General features: G+C 58.8%; 1 protein-coding gene across 4 annotated transcripts in view; it reads left to right on the top strand.

The window, feature by feature from the left end:
- Positions 1 to 19,391, top strand: part of HDAC4 (histone deacetylase 4) — a 286,561-nt gene that overhangs the window by 137,158 nt on the left and 130,012 nt on the right. For all 4 annotated transcript variants that reach the window (XM_047846439.1, XM_047846441.1, XM_047846440.1 and 1 more), the window contains one exon: positions 5,307 to 5,378. In XM_047846439.1, coding sequence (XP_047702395.1) covers positions 5,307 to 5,378 — 72 coding nt within the window. The remainder of the gene's footprint in view (positions 1 to 5,306; positions 5,379 to 19,391) is intronic.

Raw genomic sequence — 19,391 nt, 5'->3', positions numbered from 1 at the left:
AGAGGTCAGAAGAAGCGTCCCAGCGCAGAGGGAGTCCTGTGGGATCCCGGGCTGCGGCTGGGACAGAGAGAGGGCAGCAGGGAGCACAGGAAACCTGAGCCGCCCCGTCCCCGTCCCCGGGCTTCAGCTCAGGGGAGCTCGGGCCGCCATGCCCACGGGAGATGCTCCCCGCGGGGGAGGCGGCAATGTGACAGCTCCCCGTGCTGTGTGTAGTTTTTCTGGAAATCCACAACTGTTCTAAAATAAAAAGCTTGTATAAAAAAATAAAAATGGATGGGGAAATCGGCTGGGACGGAGAGTTGAATTATCACTGCTGTCGCATACCTCGGACTCTGTGACCGCGAGTCAGAAAGCAGCTGTGCCGCGGCCGCGCCGGGCGCTGGGTCCGCGGTGGGGGGGAGAGTGTGCTGCCCGCTCCCGTGGCTTCCCCGCCCGCATCAGACACCCCTGTGCCGAGCACAGTTCCGGGGGTGCACTTACCCCGGCCTTTCACGTTCATGAGAGCATCCCGGCTGTCCCGTCCGCATCGCTGCCGCGAGCCCGTGGGTCCGGGAGGTTGGGGCGCGCGCGGGGTAATCAGGGAGGAAGAAGGGGGAGGTCAGAAACGGGACGGGGGTCTTTCTCAGCGTTTCTGTTCGGACGCACCGTCCGTCCCAGCCAAGGATAAGGCAAGAAAGAGAAATAAAAGGGAAAACAGACTGTCACCGTCATGGGCAACGTGATCCTGCACGGGGAAAATCCAGAATAACATCAAGGAGCGGATGACAGCGAATGTGAGTCTCGCAAGATGCTGGGACACAAAACCGGCGCGTGGCGAGCGATGGCGTTTCTGTGTCCCAGCAAGCAGAAGCTGTCTAGAATGTTGTGCTCAAGATACCAAATACCGAGGCATAAACCCAAAGTGCTCTGATCACGCTGGGCTCAAAATTCTAAAACACCTTTGAGAGGAATGAGATGAAGTCACAGTCCCTGTTCACGGATGGGAGGCGCAGTCCAGCCAGTTAGTTCGCTCCCTCCCTTTCTCCCCTCCCTGCCCCTCCCCTTCCCTCTCCTTTCCCCCCTCCCCCCCTACTCTTTTCCCCTCCCCTCCCCTCCCCTCCCCTCGTCTCTTTCTTTTCTTTTTGTCTTTCTGTCTTTTGGAACTTGACAAGCCGATTCTAGGATTTATGTGGTAAAGAACCCATATCACCCAGGATCGTTCTGAAGAAGGAAGTAGGGATTCTTGCCTTGCTGGATATTAAGGATTATTGCAAAATGGCAGTATGATTATTGGCACAGGTATAAACACATCGGCCGGTGGGGCAGAGGGTTGGCGGAGCTGGGGTGCCAGCCAGCAGCCGAGGAATGATGAGGCACTTGGCTTTCCGTTGAAAACTCACACACACACACACACACGCACACACACACACCCAGAGAACCCTCACCTTCCTCAGGACAAAAACCAAGAGCAGAGAGAGAGGAGAGACCCACGTGAAAGGCAAGGCCGCAGGACCGGCAGGAGCCGGTTCCGGGGAGCGTCTCTGCCGCCTCCAGCTCCGGAGGACCGTCCTAAACCTGCCCCCAGAAAGCATACGCTTTGACAGGATCGACAGATGTGACCTTAAAGACAGACGGTCTCTGAGCTGAGGTCTGCAGCAGGCAGATCCCAGAGGATTCGCCGTCAGGGTTGGTACAGAATTCCCCTGAATCAGGAAAAAAGACAAAACCCGGTTGTTTAGAACAGAGCAGAGGACTTGAGTCCAGAACAGCTCAGGGTCAGAGGCCCTCAGGGAAGGGCAGGTGTAACCTTACTGAGACACCTCTCATCCCCACCAAGCAGGACAGTAGTGTGCAGGGGGGACGGGGGTTCTCTCCTCTCCCCTGCCCTCCCCTCCTCTCCCCTCCCCTGCCCTCCTCTCCCCTCCTCTCTTTCCTCCTGTCCTCTCCCTTGCCCTCTTCTGTCTCCCCTTCCTCTCCCTTCCCCTCCCTTCCCTGCCCTTCCTCTTTTCTGCCCTCCCTGCCTGACTCCAGCCCTCACCCTTCCTCCCCATCTCTCATTAGGTAACCTGTGTGTGGATTTCTCGTGTACTGTGTTTATTGGTCCGAGAAACATAAGTTTTTGGGCAGACCCCTTTTAAGTCTATCAGGAGGGGGCTGAACCTTTTTATTCACTGTCTGAGTTTGTTTTTCTGTTTGTTTTTTCTTGTTGTCCTGTAGATGATGTGGGACTCGTCACAGAAATTGCCTCAGCGTCCACACTGTGCAGGCGCGGGCCGGCCAGGCTCTTCGGGGTGAGGCGGTGGGGGGCCCCGCTGTCCCGGGGCCGCAGCTGCGCAGGCCTCCGCCAGGGTCTTACGGCCTGTGGCCGTGGCTGCGGCCGGTGGCCTGGGTCCTGCCCAGTGTGTGGCTCTGGTACCTGCCTGACCTTCCTCGTGGGTTCCCCGGGAGGCCCCGTGAGCTCAGGGGGAAGAAGGATACGAAAGCGCATCTGGTCAGAGTTCACACCCCCCGTCACCATGCAGGCCCCGGGTCCACGGTCCCAGACCACAGAACAGGAGCGTCCTTGCCACACAGCCACGTTTCCCGGCACGCCCACTCATCCCGACATGCCATCGACGTCTTGCCTGCGACTCAGGGGGACGTACCCCAGTCTGGCGTCCAGACATTTTGGGGATGGGCTGAGTCAGCGAAGCCCTACTTGAACTTAGCACTCAGGGGCGATACTTGGGGATGCACCAAGGACCACGCATCTTTGAACTCGCACTCTGAATCGAGCGCGTTGAGATTGACGCCCCTTCTCCCTTGAGCGTGGACATAAGTGACGTGTTATTATGCACCGTTTGTGCGTTTGGCTTTGGCGTAATCGGACCTCTGGGGCTCGGGGCAGACATGAACGGCTCAGGACCACACTCGAGAGGAGGTGTTCCCATAAGCTGGGGCGCTGGCCCGGCACGGCCACTAGCCGGTCCCAGGATCCGCAGTTTCCTCATGTGTCAACTGGCTTCTCGGTTTCTAAACTCTTTCTGGTTCTAGAGCCTTGGCTCAGATGGAAGTTGAAGGCGGACTTTGGGAGGTGACTCTGGGGGTCCGTTCCGGGGGACGGGATTGCAAGGTGGGGGCTTCCTGCGAACCTGGTTGAGAGCCCTGAGTGGGATGGTGATGGTTTTCCAAGCACCGTGCTCCTGAGCCTTGTCCCTGGGAAGCTACAGCTAGAGTAGGATTTTCAAAAGGGCCTTCTGGTGTCTCTGAAAGTATTTACAGTGGGATCCAAAGTTTTTAAAAATATATAGTATATGAATTTCTTATTGTTTTACGGAACGTGTGAGTAGGGGAGAAGGGCGGCGGGTGGAGAGAGAGAGAGGGGAGGGGAGGGAGAGGGAGAGAGAGGGAGAGGGAGGGAAAGAGGGAGAGGGAGAGGGAGGGAAAGAGGGAGAGGGGGGGAGGGAGGGAGAGAGAGAGGGAGAGAGAGGGAGAGGGAGGGAGAGAGGGAGAGGGGGGGAGGGAGGGAGAGAGAGAGGGAGAGAGAGGGAGAGGGAGGGAGAGAGGGAGAAGAAGAGGGGGGGAGGGAGAGAGAGGGAGGGAGGGAGGGAGAGAGAGGGAGGGAGAGAGGGAGAGAGAGAAGCTCACGTAGGCTCCGCGCCCAGCATGGAGCCCGGTGCAGGGCTAGATCCCGCCACCGTGAGATCACAACCTGAGCCAAAAGTCAAGATTTGGACGCTTACCCAACTGAGCCACCCGGGTGCCCCCAGAATTTTGTATTTTTGAAAGTGAAAAATTTTGTTCGTAAACAAAATACATTTGACCTATGTATCTTCAGGAGGAAAGGTTCCAGAGTGCTTTTCCGTCACCGTCTCACGGTCTCTCTCAACATGGCAGCCAGGGAGCTCACGTGGCAGGCGGCAGGCTTATGGCTCAGCACTCGGGCTGGCGAGGGGTCCCGGGCTTTGAGAAAAGGCCCTCGTGCAGGTGTTCGGTGTGACACGGGCTGTCGGTCCCCCCGCCTCGGGGAGCCACGCACCGTCTTAGCCCCGAATGCGCCTGGCGTCTTCTTGTAGCCACGCAGACACGCTGCCAAGTTGGGGAAGGGTTGCCAGTTGAGGGGAGGCGTCCCAGACGCCCCGTGGTGGCTTCTCCCCGTGGCCCGGGGGGGGGGGTGTCTCGCGGTGGCTTGTTCCTGTGTGCGGCTGCCCCTTGAAGGCCTCACTCCCTTCCCTCAGTCGGGGCGGGGGGTCTTCAGATCTCAGGAGCACACATCTGGAGCTCCTCCGAGGACTTCTGTCCTTGGACTTGGAACGTGTTCCGAGACACGCGGGGGTCGGCTGACGCAGAACGGGACGGCCGTGCGAGGCGTTACCCGCTGGAGGTAAAGAGCGAAGCGTCAGTACCGCGGCCGATCCGATGTCCTCCGTTTGGTCGTGATTGGAAGGTCTGCCTGAGGGAGCTCACGGCTGCTCTGTGAGACTAGCACTTTCTCCTCCAGGCAGTCGCGAGAGTGACGCCACGTCATGTCTGTCATGACGCACCTGTCACCGCAGCCCGCTGTGCACCACTTGTCAGGAGCTAATTTTAAACCCAGAGTGTGATTCCTGGAAGTTTTGCCAGAGTTTTCTGGCTCTTCTGCCCGGGAGGAGATGGGGAGTCTCAGGGAGCGCAAGAGCGGCGGCTCCGGGTTTAGGGTGGTGGCCGGAAGCCAGCTCCGTCTCCGCGCCCAGCCTGGGGAGCGAGAGACGGTTCCCGAACACGGGCCCAAGGTGGGTTCAAGAAAATGGTTCCTTAAGCTGCGAGTAGCCGGCCGGGCATCTCTCCGAAAGCGTGTCTGGGCGTGTTGGTGACCTCGGGCGTCCCCCCGCAGCGCGCCGCACAGCTGCTCTCAGCCGGGCCCCCCACCCCCGCCAGGGCCGCGTTTCTGCTGTCACCCCGGCCACCTGTCAGCATCTGGGAGGAGGGCGAGCGGCTCTCCCGTTTCCATCATCTCCGGGCTCCCGGTCTCTGCAGAAAAGCTGTGCTGATGAGCACAAGTAGGTGGAACGTGGCTGGAAACCGATGTGAACCGGGACGGCCGAGCTGGGTAGATGCCCTCGGGCCAGAAGCTGCCACCCGCCCTGTTGCAGTCGGGACTACTCTGGCGTCCTCCAAGGGGGCTCTCGGTTTCCGATGCGGCAAATAAAAATAACCTGCGACGGAATTAAAACTGTCCTCCTTTAAAAATACGAAGGCCGCTTGCCTTTCCATTGTCCGCGAGGAGCGTCCTCGCAGACTCTGAGCGTAAAGCATTTTCGTGGAAGCGCGCGCAGTTTCTGAAACCAAATGCTTTCTCTGTCCTCCAGATGGACTTTCTGGCCGAGACCAGCCTGTGGAACTGCTAAACCCTGCCCGCGTGAACCACATGCCCAGCACGGGTAAGTCGGCACGCCCCGCCTGGTGGGCACGGGCTCATCCGGGGGGCGTTCGGAGGCTCCACCCACGGGGGGCGTGGGGGGGCAGGTGGGCCATCAGATCCGTGGACTCCTGTGCTCTTTCCCGGGGGTGAAATAGGCCACCCGTTGTGGAAGTGGATTGGGCGTTGCCTTGAGGTTATTTCAGTGGCCAAGGAGTGAATCTTTTCCGTCTTGAGCTCCGAAGGGCGTGTTCTTCCCAGAGGGGCCACCTGCTTCTCTTAGGCGTGACCCCGGCCCCCGTCCGTAGGAGGGCCCCCGGGGAAGAGTTCTGAGCCCAGGCCGGGGCCGGAAGTCCCCCGCCCGGCGTGGCCAGGCTGCTGGCCGCCACAGGACCGCGGGCAGGTCACCCACGGCCTCACCCACAGCCCGGGCTTCTCATTGCTTTAGCCACTCAGTGACAAGGTCTCCCAGTCGTCTTGTCCTTCTTTCATCAACCAAAGAACGTCAGCCGTGATCAGGACTCTTTGATTCCGTGTATGAGATTTCCGAATAAATCTAGATGGCCGTGGAAACATTTTTTCCAGTCTTTTGCTTTCTGTGAAACACCTGCCCCCATCCGGTGTCCTCCAGGATTTCAGCTCACAGCCTGGGCGCCTTCGGGTCCCCCTCACAGGCCGCTCGGCCGTCCCTCCTCGGGGCCCGGGGTGTGAGTTGGCCGCAGACCCCCGGGCCGGCGTGTCGAGGCCAGCGCCGCCGGACCCTTGCCTTCGCCGAGGCCTGTGTCTCCGTGGTCCCCGGCCTTCGTGGGCGCCACCCCGCCCGCTCCCTCTGTGGGCGGCGCCGGCGGACTCCTGCCTCTGCCCCGCCCCCCCCGTCGGGCCCGCCCACCGCCGCGCCTCCCCCCCCCGTGCCCTTGGACGAGGCTGGAGGTGCCGAGGAGAGCCGTCCCTGCCTCTCCTTGGCGTTTCCCCAAACACAGCATCTTGTTGCTTCTCCGTGGTGCTCCTGGACGGTGCTCGGGCGCCCCGTGCCCCTGGGGCCGCTCACGGCCCGCTGCAGCTTCTGCTTCTTCCCCCCGCCCCTTCACTTGTGACCCCGCACGGAGTGGGGGGCAGGGAGGCTCCACGGTAGCACAGGAGGTGCCCCAGTTTTGGTCCGTGTGGAGCAAACCGTGCTGGTTGCGACTTGCTCTTCAGCTCCTTCTGCCGGTGTTATTCCTGTTTAAACGCGAGTCCCCGTGTGGCCGGGCATTTTGAGACTGGCTCCTAGAGCCCACCCAGGGGTGGGACAGAGGAGACTGTGCAGATGGCCCGACGCATCTTAAAGGGGGTAGGTACGTGTCGCTTCCACGTGAGCCACAAAGAGGTGGGCTGCAAATGGATTTTCTGGCTCGGTGAGAACACGCTGCCTGTTGAGACCCGGCTTGGGACTCGGCTTAGTGTCAGACGGCCCATGGGCTTCGCCTGTGGGCTGAGGGGCCCCGGGATCCCGCCGACCCCTCGGCTGTGGCCTGAGGCCGGTTGCTGAGTTTCTGTTTTGTTTTGTTTGATCATCTCTGAGACGGGGATACTAATGCCTTCTCCGCAGGATTCTCAGAAGGATCGAATGTACAGGTCTGATTTTTAGTAGTTCCTGGACAGATGTCATCTCTTCGCGTCCCATTGGCAGACACGGAAGACCGTGTGTGGCGTAGCTGGGACAGAGCCGGCCCCGGGTCCCAGGAATGTCCCCGGGCCCTTCCCCCTCCTCCCCTCCTTTGCGGGGAACCGCCTGCCTCGAGGAACACGCCTTGGGGAGTGTGCCCCCAGGGAACCGAAGCAAGTCCTTTCGCCTCCTGGGAGCCAGATCCCCGCGGGCCGAGTCGGATACTGCTGCGTTTTCTGGTGCTTTTGCTTTTTGTGTGTGTGTGTCACCAGTGGTGAGTGCTTGCAGTGGGGGAGCCGTGCCCGTGGGGCGCCAGCGAGGAAGGGGGTGCGTGCACGCGGTGCCAGGGGTGTGACGTCGGCCGTGTGGCTTGCACGCGAGGCGCCGCAGAAGCCGCCGTAGTGAGGGGGCGGGGACTTCCTCACGGGCCCGCGCAATCAGCCGGGCCAGCCCACAGTCAAGTACGTCACACCAAAAATGTTGATTCAGGTTAATGAAGGATTTGAAACTTAATACGAAAACTTCGTTCACAGCCACACGGTGATGATGCGGGAGTAGCAACGATGTTCTCTGTACTTCTCTGTCCATCCCCGTCTGCCTTGGTGGGTTCTCTGGCAGTCGAGTTTAACTTCGGCCCTCTTTTGACACGTGCCAGTGTGGACGCAAGCCGATCCGTGACACGGTTTGCAGGAATGACTCCGGCGTCCACCTGGGGAGCCGGCTCCTTGAAGCAGTAGCTTGCGCACCGAGTAGGAAAGGGCTCGGGTGGCCTCCCCCACCGTTGACCTGCGCGCACCTCCCGGCTCTTCCAGGTTGTGAGCGATGGTGACCTCAACGCAGGCTTCTTCTGATAATGGTTCTCTTTAAATAGTCCTTACAAAGACTGACTTCAAGTAGAAAAGCACTATTCCCGTCTTTTGTGTGCCCTCTTGAATCGAGACCTGAGGTAATTCTTAAAAAGAATAATGTCTCATGGCAGAAAAGTCTGTATCATAGAAGGAAAAGGCCAAAATTCTAGTCGGTTGGGGTTTCTTCTGATTTCTTAACCTCCCCTGCCCTGTAACTTCTCATAGGTAAACAAGCCTTTCCTTCTGCTTTTCCTTGTGTTAAAATTTGTAATTGCAGGGGCACCTGAGTAGCTCAGTCGGTGAAGCATCTGACTCGTGACTTGGGCTCAGGTCATGATCTCAGGGTTCGTGAGTTTGAGCCCCACGTCGGGGTCTGTGATGACACTTCGGGGCCTGCTTGGGATTGTCTCTCCCTCCCTCTCTCTCTCTGCTTGGGTTCTAGCGCCCTTGGAAGACGTTTAAGTCACTCATTTCTGAATCGTCGTAACTGTTTTGAAGTTACAAGCTTCTCCCTCTGATTATAAAAGCGACGTCTATTAGGGGAGAGACACGGGGTGCCAGACGTGCTGGGTGCTGGCTCCCAGAACTGGGAGGGGGCTCACTCGGGTGCTACCCGGTGTGGACACTCAGCAGCCCTGACGGAGGGAACGGGGTCGAGGGGAGGCCTCGGTCGTCCAGGAGCAGAGTGGAGGAAGCGAGACCCGAGCAGGAGCAGGACGCATATTTGAAGCACACCGCAGTTAACCGACGGCGTGCACGGGGCTGTGCACCAGGCGTGTGTGCTCGTCACGGCAGCCACGCGCCCTCGCTGGGCACCCGGCACGCGAGTTATGGGGCAGGACCCCCGTGTTCCGGTGCCGCTGGAGAAGAGACCGCCTAGGTCAGACAAGGTCAGGCCCCCGAAGGCTCCGCAGCTACGGGATGCAGGCACCGTCGCCCGCGATACACGCGCCCCTAAAGCGCGCACGTGGGTCAGCTGGGGAGGCTCCTTAGGAAGGCGGTGCGACAAAGGTGAAATTTAATTTTTCGAAGGAAATTCCGGCCTCTTGGAGAAACCACAGAAACTCCCGAGAACTTACCCAGATGAAGACAAAAAGCGAGGGCTAGCTTTAAACGTGGATTCCCACGCCATGAAGGGTGTTTGACCAGCACGCTGTCGAAGCGGCGACGGAATTTCTTACACACGTCCTGGAGTTGGGAGCAGGAGCCGTCTGGGCTGGCGCGAAGCTTCTGGTGCCTCGCAGGCGTGTTGGTTGTGCCGTTGGGTTTCCGTGAGAGGAAACGCATCTCGTGAGGCAGATGCAGACGTGAGACCTATGTGACCCCGTGCGACCCGGGGAAAGCACCAGAAAAGCACCCTACTGGCACCTGAGCTGATTGGTTACTTCAACCAGTAGATCCCCTGGGAACAGAGCCCGTGTGGTAATACTTCTCACGTGATGCCCCCTCCTGTGTGTGTGTGTGTGTGTGTGTGTGTGTGTGTGTGTGTGTGTGTAATGTGAGGACGGGGTGCGGTGGAGGACTGGGCTGCCTGGTGTGGCTCCTGCTGGGTGCCGGTGGGGTCGGGGATTGTGCTCATTGATCTCCTGGTTCTGGCGCCATCGTGACCCTGGACGACCCTGGGGCTGGAGGCAGTGCCCCCCGGGACGCGCTCCATCATGGCCGAAGGCGGGCCGCCCTCCGCCGCAGGTGGGCCCGCGCAGGGGCGCGTGGGGCATGTAGCACGCATCTGCCCCGCTGTCCCAGGGGCCTGCCACGCTCCTCCTGCTTGCTTGTCTGCTCTCAACTTGGGAGGAAAAATGAAACCCAGAACATAAAGATGCCGAAGTCAAGTTCCGCAGTTTGAAAATTTGAGGAGAAGAGTCCCAGTTTGATTTGCTCAGTCTAAGCAAATGCGGAGAGTTTTCCCGCTTCCCTCCCCGCACAGGCTCACCCGAGAGCCCCTGTGAGCGGCCCTGACTTAGCCCGGACTGCGGAGCCTGGGGCCCACGGAAGCCGGAAACCTGAGTGTCAACTGGGAGTATCCAGGGAGGCCGCACAGCTGTACATGTGGCGGGCACCGTGAGCTGTCTGGAGGTGCCGTGGGTGACTTTAGGGCAGCAGGTGAATCCACGGCCGGGAGCAGTTCCGGGCAGAAGGGTGCCGTGCTGGGGTGTCCTGCTGGGTCGCTGCCTCCTCCCCCGGGCGTGGTGCAGAGGAGTCCTCAAGGTGCGCTTTTCCCATCGTGGTTGAAGTTCATCACCAGTCCCGACTGTGAAGAGGCATCGCTTCCAAGGCCTGCCCGTCCCCAGCCTCCCGCTCCGGTCCTTTCTGGGCTCCCAGCCCGTCCCCCTGGGAGCGGTCAGTGCAGCCTGGCTTCTCCATGCCGGTTGCTTCTCCCCGTCCCTCCCACCGGGCCTGTGCCTCCCGCGGGCAGTCCGCGTGCAGGGGCACGCCGCCGTGCCAGGAACAGCATCTCCCACGGCACAAGCACGGCGTCTGTCCGGTGTGCTCCCTTCCCTGCCCCACTCCCGTGCTCCCACTTGGACTCCGGATGGAAGGAAGCGAGTGCAGGGTCGGGCCTGGCAGCCCAGCAGCTCAGGGGGTCTGCGTGGCCTCGAGCAGACTCGTCCTCTGATGTCACGTGACCACTCGGCCTGGCGGAGGCACCGGGGACCGGGAAGCATGGCGGGCGACTCTGGCACAGCGTGGGGCACACGGGAGGGAGCCTCGTGTGGCTCTCTGCCGTCTTCTGTTTCGTCTCCTCCCGTCTGCTGGTACCCAGGCTCTCGGCTCCGCTCCGGGGTGACCACCTCCCTCCACCAGCCCAGAAGCCTTTGTGATCGCACCCCTGGGACCTCTGTTTAAAATGAAGCAAAACCAGCCCGTGCAGGGGACCTACCGAGAAAACGCTTTGGGTTACGTCGCCACCGTCTCCCGTGAGGGTTCAAGGCTGCGTGGGCTTTTCCTTTAACTCTGTCGTAGAAGGTTCCGGCCACGCCTGAGGAGGTACCAGACCTCCTCAGTGTTTAGCGCGTGTCTCTCTGGGACGCCGGGCCTGGCGACCGGGTCTGGGCCCCCAGAGGGGGACTCTTGTCTCCACCCGTCACCCGGCAGGCCCCGGCCTCCTTGCTGTCTGCCGTGCAGGTGCACCCGGGGGCTCGAGTCCTGTTCACAAGAACTTCAGAAGCGCAGTCTGAAGTGGAGGGCGTGGCTGCTGGCCTGCAGGGACAAGGGCGACCGAGGCTGCTTCAGGACGCGGACCACGGCACGGCCACTTCCTACCAGACGCCTCCCAAGTTACCAGCAGGCCCTGCTGCTTTTCTCGGGAGTCTGACGAGTTCACTTTGGGGTGCAATTCACACAAGAGAGAGTGGATTCTTTCCCAAGGACGGTCCTTCATGGGTTGTAAAGCTTGGGGTATCGTGCTTTGGTGCTCCAGGACAGTGTTTCCAGAGAAAAGACAGGCCTCCCTCTCTCGTGTCTGTTTTTCTGTCCTGTTAAACTAGCCCCTCTGCCCCCACAGTCCCGACCTCGCTCATGGACACTGGCCTCCCTACGTGACGCAGCACCGGGCCCTGCCCCAAGGCCCTGGGAGCTGAGCAGGATAGGAGCCCGCAGCCCGGCCTCTCTAGGTCCCAGAGCTGTGGGCACATCCAGGGGTCGTGCTGATCGGATTCTCCGGGCTTGTCACGGGACGGGGCACACAGGGCCTGCCCTTCAGGCTCCCGACCCACAGGAGAGAGGGAGCAGGCAGCAGGCACTGCCCGCTTTCCGTCACTCACCCCCCGGCCGCTTCTTCGTGTCTCTTTTTCCTTCTCTCCTACCCTCTTTCCTTCTGCCCTGTGCCTCCCTGTGTGTGCCCTCACCCCTCCCCAGACCAGGGCTCTCGGCGATACGTGTGTGAATGGCCGCCAACTCTGGAGAGGGGGACGTGGCCCTGAGGTGCTGGGGGCCGAGCATGTCACACCTGGGCATGACACCGGGCTGACGACGGCCGCCTCCTGGCATGCTGCTGTCCTCCTGGATGGAGCCTGCCATGGGGCTGAGGCAGCCCGGGGCAGGAGGGCTGCCCTGTGCGCTCACCCACGGCCCTGGGGCCTCATGTGAGCGGAGGTGACCCGGCACAGCTATGACGTGACATTTGCCCTCAGAGTGACGATGTGATCTACTGTCTGGCTTGTGTACTTGGGCTTTGCAAACCGTTTTCCCCCCGAACACTGAGGCATGGTCCCCCTACCTTCCCAAGACTTGCCCTCCATCCCCACGGCCGCCTGGATGGCGGGTCCGTCCTTCTGTCTAGGACACTGTCTCCTTCTGCGTTGCGTCCCCCCTTCCCCCCAGGGTCCTGTTGCCCTGTTTGGGTTCTGCCTTGCATGATGACAGTTTTCCTGACCGTCTGGCGACCCCACTGTCTGCTCATCTTTGGGGAAGGCCCCCCGAAGGCTGGGGCCCTTCAGGGTGTGGGTGGTGCCGGCGGCTGGGGGCCCCCCTAGCCTCACTGGGACGGTGCAGACCCGGGCCGCCCACATCCTGGGTCATCAGCCATTTCCACGCTCTCAAGCCCGGTCAATCTGGGACCTTCGCCCTCTCCGGGAAGGGAGCCTCCAGGCTCCTCCAGCTCTGTGGGGTTGGCACGAGTGCTCCCAGGAGGCAAGCAGGAGTGCTCCCGGGGTAGGTGCTCCATCTCCTGGGCTGTGGGTTCTGGGGCCACAGCGGCTGAGTCCCGGGAGGCTTTGTGGCTAAACGCAGACCCTCCTTTCCCCGCCATCGTAGAGTAGGATGGGGTTTCTTGGGTCTGATAAGGCAGGTACCCGTTATTCACCCATGTTCTTTCTGTTTTTTTTTTTAATTTTTAAGGTTTAAGTTAAATTTTTTAAATTTAGTATTTAATTATTTAACTTTATTAATTTAATTTTTTAATTAATTTTTAAAGTTTATTTTGAGAGAGACAGAGACAGCACAGGCAGGAAAGGGGCAGAGAGAGACGAGAGAGAACGAATCCCAAGTAAGCTTCACGCTCAGTGCAGAGCCCGACGCGGGGGGTCGATCCCCCGAGCCACGAGACCGTGACCTGAGCCGAAACCAAGGAGTGGTTTGCTCGGCTAACTGAGCCAGCCAGGCGCCCCTCACCCATGTTCTTTCTGACTTGGGGAACTGTGTTCTCTCTCCTGTTTGCATTTTGTCTGCATTTGTGTGGGTGATTTTTTTTTTAAAGCACTCCGTACTGTTTTAGTGGGATCTTGGGGGAGCAGGGAGCGTCCCCGATGGTGTCCAGTGTGACGGTGTTCGGTCTGCCGTTCCTAACCAGAAGTGCCCCCTCGTGCGTCTCCGGTGCTGCTCCAGGCCTGGCCACCCCTCTCCCGGCCGGGCTCTGTCGGTGTCCCCCGCACTTGAGGGAGGAACTAACGGCCTTTCCTGTCCTGGGTGGAGGGGAGATTTCTTGGGCTGTCGATGTTTATCATGAGCTGTTCCCGCCCCTGAAACTCGGTGTGCTGCTGTCGCCGTAGATCTCCATGCAGAGTCACCACGAGCTTGCCGTGTGGCCTGCGGAAGGGAACGGGAGCTGAAGAAAGCCAGCGTTTCCTGGTTGCGGCACGGGGGGAACTTGGGCATCTGAGAGATGTCGCCCTGGGCCCAAAGGCGGCCTCACGTCCACACAAGCCCGGGTGTGGTGGCGGCACTGGGACCCCAAGACCTGGGTTGCTACAGGAAGCGGAGAGCCGCCCCTTCATGTCCTCACAGGACGTTTGACAGTGATTATTAGGTGAAAGGAAGGGTTTTTCTAGCTCTGGCTTCCCTGTTGCTTGTGAGCACAAGTGTCCCCAGTCGCAGGTGTGTGCCCAGGACTGACCGATGTGTCCAACGTCGGTATCTCTGGTCTTTCCAGCTTTGTGTCCTGCACGTCAGGGCAACGCAGTGGGAGAGGGACGTGCCCAGAGTGTCCGTGGACCCTCCTTCACGGGCGTCGTCCGGTGCCTTCAGCCAGGGTCAGGGACGTGGCCGCGTCAGCCTTGCCCGCCTGCTGTGGTTGCCGTCTGATCGAGACGGGACTTACCGTCCAGTGATCACGTGTACTGTGCGTGCTGTGATCGCACCGCATCCACCCGCTTTGGAGAAGGCCCGTTTCCGGAGTCTCCCGGCAGCCAGCACCTGCCCCGGGCGCCCGAGACCCAAACCCAGACCCTTCTCGACTCCAGGCCCAGGGGAGCGGGCAGGTGCCGTCGGGGCGGGACCACGCAGGGGCCCGGTGTCCGCGTGGCTGCCCTTCTCCAGCTCTCCCAGCGCACCCCACCCCTGGGCACCTCTGCAGGTGGCGGAGAAGCCTCGACCCCTCCCTGAGGAGCATGGGGACGTGCAGGTGGGCTGGTGGTGGAGCCCAGCACACTGTCGCGCCGTGTCGGCTCTGTGTCTTCACTCTCCCTCAAGTCCCGCCTCTGCCCGGGGACCCTGGTCCACGGCCGTTTCCTGTTGTGTTAATTCTGCTCTTATCTCTCTTTGCTTTTTTTGGGGGGGGGGCGGCGGGGTTGTTACCCTTAGGTTGGACGTTTGGCATTAAGTTTTAACCTTTCTTCCCTGTGATGCGGGACATCCCTAAGCCTGTGCATTTTGTCGAGGTTTGAGAGCTGTGTTCTCGGTCCGGCTCTGGGCGCTGATGCGCGAAGTGCTATGCTGGGCGGCACCGAGTCGTGTTAGAAGTGGGAGGCTGGGGGGAAAAGCAGCGAGGGGCAGATGGCGTTCTCGCGGCACGGGGTCTACAACGCTAAAGAACGTGGCCACGGAAGGCCTCGTCGCACAGGCCCTGGGCTCCCCCACTCACGCGCTCGGTCCTAGCGTCCTAGCGACACTGCCCTTTGCACTCAGGACGCGTGTGTTTGTGGCCGAAACAGACAGCCGTCCTGTTTGCAGAGCTCAGGTTGCACTGGGGGAGAGGACAGCCACCACACGCGGGACGCAGGGCAGGGGCAGGGGTGGAGATGTGGAACCTTCCGTACAGGGCAGTAGGCCTGGTGGACGTGACGTGGGGATCGCAGACTCCCCGGGCAGGAGGAGCAGGTCAGGACTTGCCGGAGGGGAGAGAGGCCGGTGCAGAGGCCGGAGGGGAGTGCGTGGGGCCCGCGAGGAGGCAGGAGAGGAGGAGCGTGGTCCGCAAGAGTGGAGGGCAGGGGGCTGCCACAGACCGCCGGGGACTTGCGGCCACCCTGCCAGCCAGGGTTTTGCCCGTGAGTGAGTGAGTGAGTGAGTGAGTGGAGAGCTCTCGGAGGTTCTGAGCAGAGGAGGGACACCCCTCACCTGATGCTACGGACCGTGAGGGTGGTGGCCGCAGGGGGCAGGGCGAGGGACGGGGAGCCTGGCCCCAGCAGGGCAGAGACAGCAGGCATGATGACCATGGCTCAGATTCTAGAAATACTAGAAGTAGACAGCATTAACTGGAGGTGTAGGCATGCCGTGAGGGAAGCAGAAGAGGCCCGAACGACCGCAGGGTTTGGGCATTGAGCATGTGGACCGTGGAGTTGCCGTGGATTTCGGTGGGGACGTGGACGAAGCTGCCGTCGGGGGGCAGAAGAGGTCTGGTCCTGGATTGCTGAAGAGCCGTGCCCCACTGGGGATGTTGAGAGCCCCAGCGTGGGGGGAGCTGAGGCCCAGGCCCTGACGCTGGGACTGGGCCTACGGAGGGCATGGAAATGAACCCTCCCGCGGGAGCGGATCTCCAGGCAGTGTCTGTAAAGTGGACGTTGTTTATACTTCTTTAATAGACGGTGTTTGCTTAGAGTTACCGGTGCGTTTTCTACCAGGTCATACTTGGTGGGGTGTCCCTGCTCCTCAGGGGCTCGTGTCCTGCGCTGAGAGCCCATGTGTGTCCGCACGGGAGACCAGACTTGCTCACAGCCTCGAGTAGGACCCCTGGGCTCCGGGACAGCCGATCGCTGACCGTTGTGGCGATAATGGCGGCAGTGACAACAGAGGGGCGCTGTCCCTGCCTGTCCCCCTTCAATCACGTGGGCACCTCATGCTGCTGGGACTTTAATTCCCCCCACGCGGACGGCAAGCGGCTACCAATCGGAACCCAGATTACACGCACGGCAAGGAGCCGAATGTCTAACACACACGTCCAGGTGTCTCTTCCAGACGCTCACGTGTGAACCTCAGCGCCCCAGCGCACACCGAAGTCCCACGTCTCCAGCCGCCCGCGACCCGCAGACTCTCTCGGAAGATGCTGCGTTCCTTGCTGGATACGTGGGGTGGGGTGGGCACCTCGCTTTCCGGAGAGCCCGGCTCACCCGGAGAAACGCAGCCCCGCGTCAGGATGGCCTCTTCGCTGCCCTCTTTCTCCTTCTGCCAAGTGGAAGAAACACCTTCTATTTTTAAAGATTTCAACTGTCAGTATTAGGTAACACTGGCCCTGCTGCAGCCCAGCTCTTCGGTGAAATACATAAGCAAACGTTTGGAGGTTGCTAGGAAGGAAATTCTGAAATGCATTCTTGTTCGAGTTACGTAAACTTGACCTTACGTAACCGAAACGGCAACGACAATTGTAGAGATTTGTGGCCTTCCTCGACCACGGGAACTATTTTTAGTTTTCAAAGGCCGTATTTTTATCCATTGAATTTAGGATAATCGAAATGGCTTTCAGAGAATAACTTGCGACGTGTGCCAGTGTGAGCCCAGCCCAGGCCCGGGGTGTGGGGCAGGTAAGGGAGGCGGGGACTGCGGATTTGAATGCAGGTGTCCGCACTGACTGGCCGGGCGACCCGGGCAAGCCGCTAACACCTGTGCAGCCTGGGTTTTGCCATCTGCCCTAGCCGTTCACTCCTGGGAGCACTTCCCCGCGGCAGGGAGGAGGGAGGGGGCCCTCCGAGGCACTGTGGCGGGTGCCGTGCCTAAACCTTGGTTGCGCCCAGTTTCCTGCCGCTGCGACGTGAGCGTGCGGACTTCGGGTGCGTGTCCGGTGACACCGTGTTTCCAAACGCGAGACAGCGAACTTTCGGAAGGGTTCTTCTGTCCGTCGCTTCCTTCTGAAGTCACGTTTGTCTCCGATAGCTGCACTTACACATGAGAACTTACAGGACGGCTCACCATTTCTGCACAGGGCGCTGCCTGCTGCTATTCATAGTTTGCCGGAAGTACATTTGCGCACTTCTTGAAAGCCAAGTTCCCAAGTGCATGCCAGGTTTTATTTACAGCTCTTGCTCAATTTGAGCTTGCAAATATTTCCAAAAAGCCGTTTTTCTTCCTGCAGGATACAGAAAAATGAGAAACATTACAAGGGTTTTCTAAAGAGCTTCAGGATGGGTCTGAAATAGGGAGTGGGGGAAAATCTAACACTTGCTTCATCGCTAAATCGCAGAGCATAGGAGTACAGATGGCTTTGCTCCCTTCAGATAGAGCCCGAGCTGGTGCAGCCAGCGCACAGGAATTTCTGCACACAAGATTCCTTTAAAATAACATCACGGGCTGTCGTGAAGGCCAGGAAAATCGAAGTGAGAAGTTGCATGTGTTTCTGGACTAGAATTACGCGTGGCAAGGTGGTTGGTGTACCTCTAGTACCTTGCATAGGAGGGGTCATTGGAGGCCGCCACCCCACCCCCCCCTCCCCCCCACCCAGATGGTGGCCCGTGTGGATCGCCGTTTGTATTTAAGCAACTTTATTTTCTGTAGAGTCAGGTTTGGAACACGTTTCTGAGCGAAGCTTTCTGCCTCGCGGGTCAGGTTATTACTCTGAAGAAAACACCATCTCAGCGATCTGTTACGGAAAGGTTTCTTTCTCCAGGGTCCGCGATATCTTCAGTACTTTCAGCTTGTCATTTAATAGGAGGTTTTGGAAAACTACTCAGCAGAAGAGGATCCAGCCAAGTCGTGTGGACAGCGTCGAGATGGCCCCCCACCAAGGAACAGTGTGGCCGGAAACGAGATTTTGAAGCCCAGATACGTTTCACGCAACCCTTGGCGTCGACAGATGTGGGACCAGCTGTTCGTCAGTGTGAAGCGTTCACGTAGCTGGCTCTCGGCACCCGCTGCCGCCAGCTGTGGGCAGACCTGGCCGAGGGGGCCCTGGGCCCTGGCTGTGCCGTCCCCGCAACTACCTGTGAACAACGTTATTTCTAAAATTCCTCATCTTAGTGAGAAGAATCTGTTTTCGAAAAGAATGTGCCTCACCTGCTTTCCGTCTTTTACCAATTTAAAGTTGAGATACTTTACTCCGTGGGATTACAAAGAGAAATGGATGTTAATAGAGGAAACAAAATGGCAGATGCTGACCATTGTTCATGCCGGATGCCCGCCTGCCCGCCACATCCCTCCCTGTGCCGTGCACCACGGAAGAGTTTCATAACGAAAGCGTGTTTCGTTTCGTTTGGTTTGAAATGCCGGGACTGGTTCCTAAAAGCCTTCGTCACCTGCACCGTTCCCCATCCCCCCCCACCCCTGCCGTTCCCGCCAGTTGCCCCGGTGTCCGTGTCCCAAACCAGCAGTCCCTTTAATTTCTGTCATCTTCATGATTTTCTTCCTCTTTTTCCTTGAACAGCATATGGTTTAATTTTCTGGTGCTTCTTCTAACTTTTAGAGTCCAGCGCCTAATTTATTTGTTTCGGTTCCTTTTTTTAATTACTCAAGTGCGTAAGACTATGAATTACTTTCTGAGCTGGGCTTCAGGCGGTTCCTGGAATTCTCGATATGCGATGTGTTCATTTGCTCCGTTTTACACATTTTCTTCATTTTCATGCTGGATTTTTGAACGTTTAAGAGAAAAGTGTTAAAATTTTCCTCTAGTTGGATTTTTGTGTCTGCGTGTTTTATTAATTTCTCATCCGGTGGCAGTGTGCTCAGGGATTATAGTCTGTACTTTGTGGGGTTTCGTATGTGTTTGGAAATTTTCTGTGTTCTCCATGTGGCATTGATTTTTGTGAATGTTCCGTGGGGGCTTGAAATGAAAGCATAAATTCTTTCACGGTACAGAGTTTGAAGCGTATCGTAGCCTAAGTGTTGGTTACATTATCCCTGTCTTCTGCGTCCTGCTGTGGGCTGTCGCCGATGCCCTACGCGCAGAGGAGCTTCTGCGGCCGGCGCCGTCCCTCTGCCTGGTTTTCCCTGGGTTTCTGTGTGTTCTCTGACCTCTGTCTTGAAGGCACCACGCATCTCTACGACAGCCGTACTCTCCTGGTAAATCGTATACTCCAGACGTGATGAGATGGGCCTGTGCCTTATCTTGCATTTGCTTTGGATTTAGTCTCCGTGATACTGATATTTTGACCTTCGATTTCTTTCTCTTAGTACTTGCCTCTTGTGCCTTTTTGTCCCGTTCAAGCTGAGTCTCCTAGGCCTGGCTGCCTTCCGGGTATGCAATACGTTGTTCAGTTTTGTTTTTACCCAATCTGATCATTTTCAAGGGACTCTGTGAACAGTGAGTGTATTTGGCTGTATGTTTTCCGTCCGTTTTATGTTCTGTTTTCTGAATTAAATGCTTCTGCTCCTTTGGCTTCTGGGATGTAGGCTTCCTCTGGCCTTTTGTCTGGTTTGGTGTGTGTAGTTGTGCTGTTTTTCTGGTCGTTCGTAAGGCCGTATC

This window comes from Prionailurus viverrinus, unplaced genomic scaffold, assembly GCF_022837055.1.
Source record: "Prionailurus viverrinus isolate Anna unplaced genomic scaffold, UM_Priviv_1.0 scaffold_39, whole genome shotgun sequence".
Classification (NCBI taxonomy): Eukaryota; Metazoa; Chordata; class Mammalia; order Carnivora; family Felidae; genus Prionailurus; species Prionailurus viverrinus.
The sequence above is the reverse complement of the archived record's forward strand: the minus strand, read 5'-3'. Positions and strand labels throughout refer to the sequence as shown.